Source organism: Mustela nigripes, chromosome 13, assembly GCF_022355385.1.
Source record: "Mustela nigripes isolate SB6536 chromosome 13, MUSNIG.SB6536, whole genome shotgun sequence".
Lineage (NCBI taxonomy): Eukaryota > Metazoa > Chordata > Mammalia > Carnivora > Mustelidae > Mustela > Mustela nigripes.
The window spans coordinates 54,196,512-54,210,903 of record NC_081569.1 but is presented as its reverse complement, the minus strand read 5'-3'; the positions used below and the strand labels follow the sequence as shown (position 1 = coordinate 54,210,903).

The following is a 14,392-nucleotide window of genomic DNA, read 5'->3' as shown; positions in this document are numbered from 1 at the left end:
AGTGTACATAGAGAATTCTTTTTTTTTCTTTTTTTTTTTTTTTTTAATTTTAAATGTATTCATTGAACCCCCCCAGGTAGTGGGGGGCATTACTTCCTGAGGTGTCCCTGACACCAGGTTAAGAACTTCTGCCTTAAGGTGCCTGAGTAACTCAGTCAGCTAAGCAACTGCCTTCGGTTCAGCTCATGATCTCCAGGTCCCAGGATCAGCCTGTGTTGGGCTCCCTGCTCAGTGGGAAGTCTGCTTCCTGCTCTCCCTCTGCCCTTCCTCCTGTCTCCTGCTTGTGCTCTCTCAAATAAATAAAATCTTTAAAAAAAAAAAAAAAAAAAAAAAAAACTTCTGCCTTAAAGACTTGACATTCTAAGGGTTGGTCATAACGGGGATTCAGCCTGTCTCTCCAGCCTCGTTTTCTCTACTGTATCCATTCTAGCAGAACTGGCCACTTGTACTTGAACCTGTAATCTTACGTATTCCCGGAATATCTTCCCTTCCATGTTTGTATGTCTAAGTTCTTGGAAACTCGTCTTTTTTTTCTTTTTCTTTTCTTTTTTTTTTTTTTTTTTTTTAGTTTTTTTTTTTTTTTTTAACAGACAGAGTTCACAAGTAGGCAGAGAGGCAGGCAGAGAGAGAGGAAGGGAAGCAGGCTCCCTGCTGAGCAGAGAGCCCAATGCAGGGCTCAATCCCAGGACCCTGGGATCATGACCTGAACCCAGGGCAGAGGCTTTAACCCACTGAGCCACCCAGGTGCCCTGGAAACTCATCTTTGATGCCATCTCTCCCAAGAAGCCTTTTCTGATTTAAGGAGGGACAATGGGAAAAGCACTTTACAGTGCATGGATATAAGCGTAAAAATTCTCCTTTCTGATTCTCCCTTCATCAGTTGACTTTTTCTAATCTGAACACCATTAACACATATTTTAATGCTTTTAAGTCTGCTCTTTTCGGAATATATGTACAGATAGTGAGTTCCTTTAAGCCATAAGTGTTTCTTTCTGATCTGATTATATTCCATACAATGTCATGCACAAGGTAGGTGGTTGGTAAATGTTGTTAATAGTAAAAATGAACAAAGATCTTGATTTTGTAGGATAACTTTTCCAGTAAGGAGTGGAAAAGGGAAGAAAAGGAAAGATGCGGATGGTGAAGATGAAGATACTGAAGAGGCAAAAACCTTAATTGTTGAACCTCATGTCATTCCTAATAGGGGTCCTTATCCTTACAACCAACCCAAACGGTAATTTTACTGTCTATTAATTGTAATAATGAATAGTAGTTTGTTATTTTGGATTAATAAAAGTTTAAATTTTACTATGCCTTTAGAAACCCCAGGAAACTTCTGTTTCTGGACACTCTTTCCTTGTATTCTGTTAGACAACTGAATAGCTCAGGCATTTTTGGCCATTCTGTAGTTACATTTCCTAAAGAAACACTTTTGGATACTATGAGAAATAAATATTGAAGGGCTATCTTAATTTGAGTGCAGCATTCTTACTTCATGACAATCTTTTACATGTAGCAGCTACCCTCATGCATCAGTGCCGTGGCTAAAAAAACGGCATTATATTTGGTATTAGATTGGGAACTGGAACTTTAGACATTCCAAGTGAAATATAGGATGAGCTCAGTGTATTGAAAAATAACTTTTCTTTTAGTCTTTTCTTTCCATAACATTTATTTGGTTTTAGTTGGTCAGTAGAGGATGTAGGTGAAGGAAATCATTCAGAAGAGATTGGTTCAGCCATGTAAGATGTAAAAGTACTGGAGATTTGCTATCCAACATTGTTCTTATAGTTAGCAATACTGTACTTTGCAGTTAAAATTTGTTAAGAGGGTCAGTCTTGTCGTTTTTGGTTTTTTGTTTTACCACATACACTCAAATGCACACCCACACACACCCACCCACCAAAGGGCTGGGGTTGAGGCAAGAAAAGAGTGGGAGAACAGGGGCATATACAGAGGAGGCATTTAGACATCCGATCATTGTTGTCTAAGGTTTTACCAAATGTTGTTCATCTGTGTTTTTAACCAACTTTTTATTTACTCTTGTTTCCAGTAATACAATTCAGTTTACTCACACACAAATAGAGGCTATCCGTGCTGGGATGCAGCCTGGGCTGACTATGGTAAGAGGGTTATTTTTACACGTTTTTACATGGATTCAGACAGGAGGTAGGACTCGATATTTAGAATATATTTGAAACACAAAAACTCAACTGAATGTAATCATTTGTAAGTCATTGTGGCCTTGTTTGCATATGGAGATTTTGCTTACTACTTATTTCAGTATTCATAAATAAAGTTTTATTGGAACATAACTATGCCTATTTGGTTATGAATTGCCCCTGCCCAGTTTTAAGCTGTAATAGCAGAGTTAAAGTACTTGTAGCAGAAATTATTTGGCCTGCAAAGCCTGAAATGTTTACTTGCTGGCCTTTTACAGATAAAGCCTGCTGACTACTGATTTAAAAGTGTGTTTCATTTCCAAGTATTTAGAAACTTTACTGTTATTCTTCCATTTAGTAATTTCTGGTCTAAGTCCCTTACGGCCAGAAAAAATACTTTGTGTGATTTCAATTTTTAATTTTTTAAAATTGCTCAAGTTTGTTTTGTGATCCAGGATATGCTCTGTCTTGGTGAATATTTCAGTACACGTAAAAAGAGTGTTTATTCTATTGTTTTGGGGTGGAGTGTCCTCTGTATGTCAGATTTATTTGGTTCAATATTTCTTTGTCCTTGCTGATATCCCACTGCTATTTCTGTTGATTACTGAAAAGGAGTATTAAAGTCTCCAACTACAGTTAAGTATTTATCTGTTTCTCCTTTGATTTCAATCAGTGTTTGCTTCATGTTTTTTAAAGATTTATGGATAGATACACACATTCAGGGTTGTTACGTCTTCTTGGTGAATTAATGCATTTATTATTATGTAATGTCTTTCTTGGTAATTTTTTTTGTTCTGAAACATACTTTAATATTAATATAGCCGCTACAGTTTGCTTTTGAGTAGTGTTTGCATGGTGTATCTTTTCCCATTATTTTATTTTTAACCTACCTATTAATGTTTGAAGTGAACTTCTTGTAAATAGCATATAGTTGGGGTATGTTACCTCCTTCGTTCTGACAAGCTCTGTCTTTTAATTGATGTGTTTAGACCATTTACATTAAATGCAATTAATATGTTTAGATTTATTAATTTTTCAGTCTACTTATAAATTTATTTATTTGAGAGGGAGAGCATGCATGTGCATGCAAACAGGGGGAGTGGCAGAGGGAGAGGGAGAAAGAGTCTCAAGCAGAATCTGTGCTGTGTGCAGAGCCTGACATAGGGCTTCATCTCAGAATCCTGTGATCGTATCCTGAGCCAAAATCAAGAGTTGGACACTCAGCACTGAGCCACCCAGACTCCCCAGAAAGTCAAACATTTAAGGAACTCTAGAGAAGAAAAATCTATTATAAATTGGCCATTCATCTTTCATTCCTGGAGTTTTAAGTTTGCTCTGCTATCACTTCCTTTCTGTCTGAACAACGCTTACCACTTTTAAGAGTAGGTCTGTTAGCAGTGAATTATCTTTGTTTTTTTTCTTGTGAGAATGTCTCTAAATCATCTTCATTCTGTAAAGACACTTTCACTGGACATAGAATTCTGTGGAGTACTTTCCTTTCAGAACTTCTAAAATGTTACTCCACTTCCTTCTGGCTTCAATGGTTTCTGAATGAAACCCACAGTCATTAGAAACATCCTTTTCCTATATGTAATGTTTCATTTTTTTCTGGTTGCTATTAAGAATTTTTCTTTAGTTTTCACCTATTTAATTAAAATGTGTCTGGGCTTGGATTTCGTTTCTTTTTTTTTTTTTTTAAGATTTTATTTATTTATTTGACAGAGATCACAAGTAGGCAGAGAGGCAGGCAGAGAGAGGGAAGCAGGCTCCCAGCTGAGCAGAGAGCATGCCTGTGCGTTCTTGATACCAGGACCCTGAGATAATGACCTGAGCTGAAGGCAGAGGCTTAACCCATTGCCCCTGGTGCTACCCAGGTGCCCCTGGGCTTGGATTTCTTTGGGATTATTCTGTTTGGAGTTTGCTGAGCTTCCTGAATCTATTTAAGTCTAATTTAAATTAAATTAAGTCTAATTTAAATCTAATTAAGATTTAAGTCTTCTGCCAGATTTTAGAAGTTTTCAGCCATCATTTCTTCATATATATTTTTCTATACCATAAAATTTTCCTCTTGTTCTAAGACTTCAGTAGCATAAATGTTGGACCTTTTAGTATTGTCCCATAGATTCCAAGGTTCTGTTTATTCATTTGTTTTCAGTCTTTTCTCTCTGCTTATTTTTCTGTTGCTCTATCTTCAGCTTCACTCTCTTGTCAATTCTGTCATTGAACTTATCCAGCAATTTTTAAAATTTATCTCTCAGTTTTAGAATGTCCATTTTCTAACAATGTGATAAATTAGGAGTTTGATATGTATTCATCTCCTGTTTAGGTTGTGGGTCCACCAGGTACTGGAAAAACAGATGTTGCAGTCCAGATCATATCCAACATCTACCATAATTTCCCAGAGCAGAGGACGCTGATTGTTACTCATTCTAATCAGGTAAGAGTGTGTATGTGTGTGAATGCGTGCATGTGCACACACATATATAGGGTGGATGGTAGGCAAGATAAAGGAGGGAGATGAATGAAAGCACAATGGAGATTTCTGCTTGTGTGATAACCTGGTCATAGGTACAACAGAATACTGAAAGACTGATGAGTATAGTGTTTGCTGTTAAGTTACTCTTGGATTGTTACTGGTCATAACCAGACTATATTAAGAAAAAAAAAAAACAATCTTTTATTTCTAATGGAGAGGGTCAAAATGTGGGAAAGCTAAGAAGAATTCTTGGATGTATGGTCAGGTATTTAGATTAAATTAAATTGCTCCCCACCATCTTGCATGCTATGCTGAAGCTTTGAGATTGAAAGCATTAACCATTACTGGTAACATTTTTTTTTTTTTTAAGATTTTATTTATTTGACAGAGATCACAAGTAGGCAGAGAGGCAGGCAGAGAGAGAGGGGGAAGCAGGCCCCACTGAGCAGAGAGCCCAATGCAGGGCTTGATCCCAGGACCCCGAGACCATGACCTGAGCCAAAGGCAGAGGCTTTAACCCACTGAGCCACCCAGGTGGCCCTGCTGGTAACATTTTTTATCCTTTAGTAGGATGAATATTACCAAAAGACTAAGGCTCAAATGTATTAACATTGGATTAAGTTATATATCCTTATGAGGTCTACATATGAATATGTGTCACATGGAAGGACTACTTTATGCTGTTGATTCAATACGTAAGTCATTTATAAACCACTAAAGCAATAAAGACAAACTTTTCTCAAATAATGTCTGAAAAATAATCTTTATATCTATGTGTGTGCTATGGTAGTTCTTCTAAAGCTGTTACTATCATAGAAATGAGTAGGACAACTAACATTCACTAGCTCTTTTGTAAATGTGACAGGCAGCTCTCAGAACATCATGAAACTTGCAGCATAGTCTAACCTCCAAAGGTACTTGTGTTCTCTAAGTGGTGATTTCAGTTGGCCACTTCCTTAAGATTTGATCTGGGTTGGGTTTTTTTTTTTAATTTGACAGATCTGTGTTTTTAGAATGCAAAATGTCACTTACTCTATTATTTATCAACTTTTAGTATACCGGTTTTTAAGATTAATGCTATCCAGCTCATTCATATCCAGTTCATTCACTTGTTTTTATATCTTCAAAGTTTTTAAGTAATGGTGGTGTGTTATTCTACAATAATAACAATATTGTACTAAATTGTATATAATTATATAATATACGATTGTTCAATAATATTGTATATAGTAATACAATATTATAATAAAATTGTGCAGGGGGAAAAGGTTGACCTAGGCTTTATCTTAATTAAGGAAACAAATTATGTAAAGGCCTTTTTTCTTCTTCTTAGTAAAATTTAATCTGTAGAAATCTTACCTATATCCAGATTCTTAAAATGAATAAAGAGTAATTCATCTGTTACTGTTTTTACATAGTATTTTTAGTTAGTTTTGTCGTAACTTGATAATAACTTTCTGTAGAATCTTCTACTTATGATTGATTTGTGTAGTATAATTACAGAGAAGGTTGTTTTACCAATATAACAGAAGACTTCATTGTTTGCTAATGAATGACCCTTGATAATCATATCATCCTCAGTGACATCTATTAAATTGATGATTTGTGGCTGTAAAGTTGTTTCCTTTGTCAGATCTTCATTTGCATACTTAACTGCAAAAAGTTCTTCAGTATTTAATTCATAATAAAGTCTTGCAGTTTTTTCTGGGAATGCAGTGTCGGAGTATTTTTTGTTCTCTAAATCTCTGTGGTTCCTGACTTTGGATAATGAATAATGCCATGTGGTCTGATCCATTGGATCCCAGGTTTTAAATGGAGAACATCAAGAGTTTCGATACTGGGGAATTTTTTTCTGAAAATTTATATTGATTTCTTCAGTATCTGAGCTCTGACTGCTAGAATTTTGACAGCAAAGAATATCTGTTTTTATATTTTATACCTGGATATTTATAAGACTGGATGTTGACTTCATGGGCAGGTTTAGATTGAGAGTAGTTAAGACAGATGTTTGGCTGACTTTTAAATGATATCTTTAAAATTAACATTATCTTTCCATACTATGGAACTTTTGCCTTTCTGCAACACATTGTAACTGCAAATGGTCAGGTAATTAATACTAGGATTTAAGGGAACCCTAAATAAGAGCATTTCATAGGTGGAAAGGAGTGACCTCTAGATGGCTTCCATCAGAATAGTGTGCAATAAATGAGTGCTCTACTCATTGTTGTATAGGAAACTTTAGACCTTTGGCCTAAGATTTGAATGAAGCTCTTTATCTTTCTACTCTGTGGTCCTCTTGATGTATTGCACCCACACACTCACTACCTGAGAGTCCTCCAACCACAAAAATATTTCAGTTTTCTGCAAACCATGGGTATTCTATTGAGTGAAATCTTGGTGTGGTCATTAATGATTTTAGTAACTCTTACTATTTGGGGAAGACAGAAACTGATCCGAAGTCTTTCTTTTTTTCATAAATTAGAAGCAAAGATTTAATGATTAGATGGTTTTTATGGTTTTCAGTTAATTAGTTGACCAAAATATATGTGGGCAGCAATATCAGGAATCAAGAAAAATACTGTTTCATTTAGATTATAAATGCCCTAACATAAGACTTGTTTCTATGTTTTGAAGTTGATTCTTTTCTGACTGGGCAATGTTCATTCTTTTCTATCCTCCTAAATTTTGGTTTTTCTTACTTTTGAAGCAGCTGCTGGTTCATTAAAATTCACCATCATCCTCTTTGTTTTATTCTCCAGGCCCTGAACCAGTTGTTTGAGAAGATCATGGCTTTAGACATTGATGAGCGCCACCTCCTGCGTCTCGGTCATGGGGAAGAAGAGCTGGAGACAGAGAAGGATTTCAGCAGGTAAGCAAATGAGGATGAGTTTTGAAATGATATACAAAACAATTTTTAACCTTCTCTTTTTCTTTATTAAAGAAACATCAAGAGACAAGAGTCATGAATAATGCAACTTGATTCTGAAAGGTTCTAGCATAACCTGCTTGTAGTTGACCTAAAAGTCTGGCCATGGTCTCCCTCAATCCCAGTTCTTTGTGTTTATGCCATTTTTTACTAAAGAATAGTTACTTCAGTAAAGAGTTATCTTTTTCATCTTTTAAAATTTGCATATTGCCGATTGTTCTCTATTTATTGAGATAATTTTTAATGTTGCCCACTCAGACTGTATGAGTTTACCTGATCCTTTCCATATTTCATCCAGACATTTAATTTGTGTGTATTTTAGGTATCAATTAATAAATTTAATGAAACACAGTTGAAGATTAATGACAGTATAAGCTTTGGGGTTGTAAGTCTTATTACAGATACTTAATTGCCATTTAGCTGGACTTTAACATTACAACATTACATGAAATAAAATGACTAAAATTTTACAAATCCGATTTTTTCTGCTGTTAGTATTTTAGGTGTTCTCTTCAAACTTTCTTTATAATAGTTCACTTGTTTATATTTAAATCCATTTTGAAAGCATGATTTCAGTTAATAATCATAACAAACAGCTGCACATATTTAATACAGCCTTTGGCTATTAAACTTGACCTTTGACGAAATTGATCATAGACATCAAAAGAGCTAAAGGAGTGTTAAATTATTATGTTGCATCTATTTTGAGTTCCTGTATCACAGAGCTCACCAAACATTTGTTAGCTTCTAAAAAATCATAGGGCAAGAGCAACACACATTAAGTTATTTGGGGCTCTAGATTCTTAATTTGGGGTTAGCCAGAGATAGTTCTCTGAATTCTTGCTGTGTATATTTCTTCATATTCAACTTACAAAAGTGAGCTATACTCTAAAATTTAATAATCCAGCATTTAGTGAACATAAAGTTGCTGGTGAAATGCTAAATACTGTAATTATAATTATACTGCAGTAGAATTTATAGTTTTTTTCAAAGATATTATAATAGTACAGAAGTAGAGCTGTAAAAAGAATTCAGGTAATACCAAGATTCTGAAGAAAAAAATACTTTTTGCTTTCTGATATATAAGCTAAGCCCCAGGTCGTATTAGTAGGTATGAGCTTGTTCAGTTGGGTATATTCTTTAATTTCTCTCCTTTTATGGTAATTAAAAAATTACAATTAAAAAAATGAAATTATCATTTCATAATAAAAGTAATATCATTTTCCCTAAAGAAAATTTTTTAAACTTTGTGAGATACTAGAAAGTGAATCCATAATTCTACTACTGCAAGACAACTTTTGTTAGTCTTCTTAATAATCATCTGTAAACATGCTATTATTTATAATTGTATACATCGCTTCTTTAAATTAAGAATTTTTTTAGTATAACTAGATTTATGGAATAATGGAATTAATAGTACACAGAGTTCCATTGCATATTGCTTTTAAAATTTAACACTTATCACAAGAATTTTGGTATTTTATTACGGTCTCCTTATAAGCATCTTCAGTTTTTTTCTCATTACCAAAATGTTGATTATAGAAAAATCATTCAACTCTAGATAAGCAAACAGAAAGAGGTTACCTGGTATAACATTTATATCCTTCTAAGTTGGAAAATTCTTTAAACATAGACTCTCTCTTATATCCCTTTATTCTCAGTCATTCTTGCTGGCTCAGAGGTGAATATCTGATCTGTAGAGGATTCAAGAAGATGATTTCTCTCTGTCAAGTCTTTGAACATGATAGCAGCAGTGTTTGTGTTTACACTATTTTAATTTTTGTTTAATGTTAAAAGGTTGTTATAGAAGGTACTTTTTTATTATGGAAAGAGTTCTGGTTCACTGTTTTTCTCTTAATTACATGCCTCTGAGTCAGGTACTCTTCAAATTTCAGTTTTATTACTTATTCAGCAAGTATTTATGAATCTACTAGGTTCAGGTGCCAGGCTACATGCTGAGACAACAAAGAATGATCAGATACATTTTAAAATTACATTGTGAAGCCTTTAGAATTAATCTACTTATATTGTAATGTAAAACAGGGTTATTCAAAGCAGCCAGTCTGTAAACTATGTATTCTTGGTCTGTGATAAGATGAACTAGCACCAGAATGCACAGTACTGTTTCCCTCTTTGTGAAGGTCTTGTTATTTAAACAAAACAAACAAACAGAAATTATTTAAATGCTGCATTTAGTGATACAGTTGATTTTCCTTCCTCACAGATCATTAAGATGTTTGCAGATCAACACTGATCCAAGAACTACCATTTACATTAAATATAAACAGTGTTTTCTACTTTATTTTCCTATTTGCCCATTTATAGTTTCTATTATGGTTGTTTGTTGTTTTTTTTTTTTTTAAGATTTTATTTATTTATTTGACACAGAGAGAGAGATCATAATAGGCAGAGCAGCAGGCAGAGACAGAGGAAAAGCAGGCTCCCTGCTGAGCAGAGAGCCTGATGCGGGGCTCAATCCCAGGACCTTGAGATCATGACCTGAGCAGAAGGCAGAGGCTTTAACCCACTAAGCCACCCAGGTGCCCCTATTGTGGTTTTTTAAAAAATATATTTATTTATCTGAGAGAGAGAGAGAGAGAGATGGGGCATGGGAGTGGCTGGAGGCAGAGGGAGAGAGGATGTCAAGGAGACTCTGCACTGAGCATGGAGCCCAACAAGGGGCTCAGTCCCACAATCCCAAGATCATGACCTGAGCTGAAACCAAGAGTTGGATGCTTAACTGACTGTGCCACCTAAGGCACCCCATTATGATTTCCTCAAATGTTTTGCTGACAGTATCCTTATAAGTTTCATCATTACATAACTTTGCTTTTTTGCTTAATTGAAATGTCTAGATATGGAAGAGTTAATTATGTCCTGGCTCGAAGAATAGAACTTTTAGAAGAAGTTAAACGATTACAAAAGAGTCTAGGGGTTCCTGGAGATGCTTCATATACTTGTGAAACTGCAGGCTATTTCTTCTTATATCAGGTAAGAGATTTCAGAGTTTTTAAATCATATGGTCTTCAGTTGGACACTGAGATGGGTTCTTGAAATATTCTTGAAAGCCTGTTTTTTTTTTGGTTGAGTAGTTTAAAATGTATGCTGTTGCCAGAGCTATATCTGTGATTATTAAATGTTTGTATTTCCTATTATCTTTTATTTTCTTAGCTAAATAGCTTCTCTTGATGACTCATTCACTGAAAGGCCAGTGTTGCTACTTTTTAAATTCTTTTCCTTTTTCTTTCTTGCTACTGACAAATTTTCTAGTCTTGCTCTTTATTTTCATTACTATAGAAATATAACTAATTTTACTAGCTACCCAGTGGTAACAAAGTACCATTCTGTAACATACTTCTATTCATATTAATCAACTAACAAAGAGAAACATAACTCTCCTTTCAAATTTCTAAAAATAAGTTACATTTTAGAACTGATTTCAGAGTAGTTAAAAATTCTTTTGACTTCAATTTAAAGGTGTGCTTTTGCTTTGGTTAGGGTTAATTTTTTAGGTGTGAAAATCATTGAGAAGTGGAAAACTAAATATTTGAACAAAAATAAACCTTAATAGTCATTTGGTTTACTAATAATTTTAAGCAACTTAAGGCATAATTATATAATGGAGAATTTTATGTAACTTTGTTCTCTTTGTACTCATACTATTTGTGTATTTTAAATCCAAATTGTAACACTGAAACTTTAAAATGTATAAGAAAGAATACAAAAGGTTAAAATAAAAGAATAAAAATAAAGAATAGGTGTATGTTCATAAGTGGATACACAGACCAGGTCAGTCCATTCAAAATGATCAGATTTCATGGTTTCTTATGACATAGAGAAGATAAACATCATCTTACAAAGTAGCCTGCATTGGACTCAGGCAGTTTAGAACTTCGAATAATGGCTAATATCATGCCTAAATGTGTATTTGGCACAAAATCAAAATCACTAGGCTCTCTGAAAACTCCCTTTAAAAGTAGGAGAAATAATCTAAAAATTTGTGGAGGCTTAAGTAATCGATTTGAGAAAACCGAACTTGGAGCCTCACGGTACCAATCAACAATTTTCAACATGGGAAAGTTATTTTAAAAGTAAATTGTCAAGGTCTGTCCCCAGAGATTCTCTTTCAGGAGGAGGTGGCATCCAGGAATCATCTACATCTTTATTTAGCCTCTTAGATGTTCTGCCTAAGAACCACTCTTGAATAAACCCTGACTGGGAGAATTACCAAAATTGAGATTAAGCAGGAACCGCATGGTAGAGGCATAGTAAAATGTACCAGGATAACTACATCACAAAAGTCATAAAATGAGCTTTAAATATATACTCAGTTTAACAGAAGTGCTTTGTAAATATACCAAAGAGAATTGGAAAAATCATAAAGGTCTAGGAGAAGGGTTGGCATTTACTAAAATGCTGCTAAAGTAGGATTTAATGTATATGGAGAAAAACTGAGATAATGAAAAAAATATCAGAATTTCTTTGTCCAGAGAATTGGGGTTTTTTTGTTTGTTTGTTGTTTAAACATCAGTAATACTGTTTTGAGTATACATGGAGAATCTGAAATGTCTGAGATAAAGTCCCATAGGTGACCCTGAGGTTCTTTCTGGTTTATGTATATTCATAAATTATTTATATTTTTATTTATCCTTATATATACACATATATTTTTTCTTTTGAGAGAGAGCATGGTGGGCAGTGTGGGGAAGCGAGGCAGAGGAAGAGAGAAAATCTTAAGTGGGGTTCATACCCAGCGCAGAGCCCAGCTGGATCTCACAACACTAAGATCATGACCTGAGCTGAAACCAAGAGTTGGGCATCTAACCGACTGAGCCACCCAGGCACCCCTAGTTTCTCTGGTTTTGATTAAAGAGCCTTTGTTCAATAATCTTAAAAGTCATCTATTAAAAGGCAGTCTGTCAGTGACTCGGATAAGAAATAGTCCTGTTTAAAAAAAAAAAAAAAAAGAAAAAGAAATAGTCCCGTTAGGTCAGGGATTGCTTTTCTTTTTCTTTCCCTTTACTTAGTAGGTCTTATTTTTACTGGATTTCTTTTTTATTTTATCATTTAAGACATAATAATTAACTAAGAAATATAATCTCAAATCCCTTTGTTTCACAGGTCATGTCTCGTTGGGAAGAATATATCAGCAAAGTGAAAAATAAAGGTAGTACGCTGCCGGATGTTACGGAAGTCTCCACTTTCTTCCCTTTTCATGAATACTTTGCAAATGCCCCTCAACCCATTTTTAAAGGCCGATCTTACGAAGAAGACATGGAAATTGCTGAAGGATGTTTCAGGCATATTAAGAAAATCTTCACTCAGCTCGAGGTAAGGATTCTCAGAGTTTTTTTTAACTTGACTTTAAAGGCTTTAAGTTTAGTTGTTTGGGGTTTTTTTTTGTTTTGTTTTTAATGAGGTAAAATGGAATATTCACATTACAAACCAGATTGTTACTTTTAAGTGAGATTATTGAAAACATTTATAGTTTTAGTTCAAGACTGAGTAAAAATTAAGGTTTAAATTCAATCCCCATTGCTCTGACTTTTCTGGTGTAAAAGGCTTAGCATTTAAGAAAGGAATGCTTCCCTCAAGAGATTCAACAGTGTTTCTTTGAATTGGAATCTGAGAATGCCACTTCCCAATGATGGAAAACATCATTGGAGGACTATAGCAGCCTCATAAAGGGATCACATTCAGGCTCAGATTCCTAAGTAAGATGATTTAGGATTATTCCAGGTAAGAGGGGCAATGACTGTATCTGTTTTGTCTTTATACCTTTTAGATAAGATGATATCTCTACTTCACATAGTATATGTTCAGTAAATATTGATGTATGGTTTAGGTAGGGGGTAGGTGGATAGATGTAGGTACAGAATAATAAATATATAGTATAATAATAAATAAAATTTAGAACCTACAAAACAATAATATTAGAGTATGTTCATGATTATAGAAACAAAGTAAAAGAATAAAAACATTTAGTTCATAATAGTAGTTGTCTTGGGAGGGGTAGGGAGAGATTTAAACAGACTACTTCTCCTGTATCTGTCATGTTTTAATTATTTAGAAAACAAAAATGTTAAAAATATCTAAAGTATGGCATAATGTTCAGAATTTATAACACTTGATATTAGGCACTCTGCTTAGGCTTGTTTGCTCCTCACTTAATCTCTGTTGTCCATCATTTTACCCTGCTCTCTGGGGATCCTCTGCCATGGTCAGAGGTGGAGCTGATCCTTGGAGGTTTAATTTCCTGGCCTCCCATATTAGCTGACTTCTGGCTGGGTTTAGCCAATAAAAATGTGACAGGAATAGAGAAGCTAGGATATTTCTCCATCAGTTGTCTTGGGTTTCATCTCTTTCATGGCCCCAATTTTTGTTGGCCTGGCTTGCTATGATTGTTGTTGTAGCTTGTTCTGGTACCCCAGTCTCTGGGCTCTGAAAACACTGCCTCCTTCTCTTCTCTGTTCTAGCCTAGGAATGGTCAAACTTCCTGCTATTGCTAATCTCTGGGTTTCCTCAACCATTCATTCCCTGGCTCGTTTTTGTGCTCCTTTGTCACCTGTGAAACCAGACCCCCTGCATTAAATTTCCTTTGTTATGAATACTTGAAAAAGTTTCTGTTTTTGTGGAGGGACCTTGAGTAGATACTGTGGTGATAGATATTTTATTCTGTATTCTTATTAATAACTGTCAATATTTTACCTTCTACAAAAAATGGTCCAAATTATAGCTTCAGTGTCAGTTATTATATGAATTCAATTAGTACCTAATTAATAATGAACAGAATTGTAATTCATTAGGCTTAGTTTATGATATATTTAT

At 34.6% G+C, this 14,392-nt stretch overlaps 1 protein-coding gene across 2 annotated transcripts in view; it reads left to right on the top strand.

The window, feature by feature from the left end:
• AQR (aquarius intron-binding spliceosomal factor) overlaps positions 1 to 14,392 on the top strand; it is a 93,707-nt gene that overhangs the window by 61,009 nt on the left and 18,306 nt on the right. For both annotated transcript variants that reach the window (XM_059372465.1, XM_059372464.1), the window contains 6 exons: positions 1,088 to 1,234; positions 2,054 to 2,123; positions 4,489 to 4,599; positions 7,398 to 7,507; positions 10,420 to 10,555; positions 12,686 to 12,895. In XM_059372465.1, the coding sequence (XP_059228448.1) occupies positions 1,088 to 1,234; positions 2,054 to 2,123; positions 4,489 to 4,599; positions 7,398 to 7,507; positions 10,420 to 10,555; positions 12,686 to 12,895 (784 nt within the window). The remainder of the gene's footprint in view (positions 1 to 1,087; positions 1,235 to 2,053; positions 2,124 to 4,488; positions 4,600 to 7,397; positions 7,508 to 10,419; positions 10,556 to 12,685; positions 12,896 to 14,392) is intronic.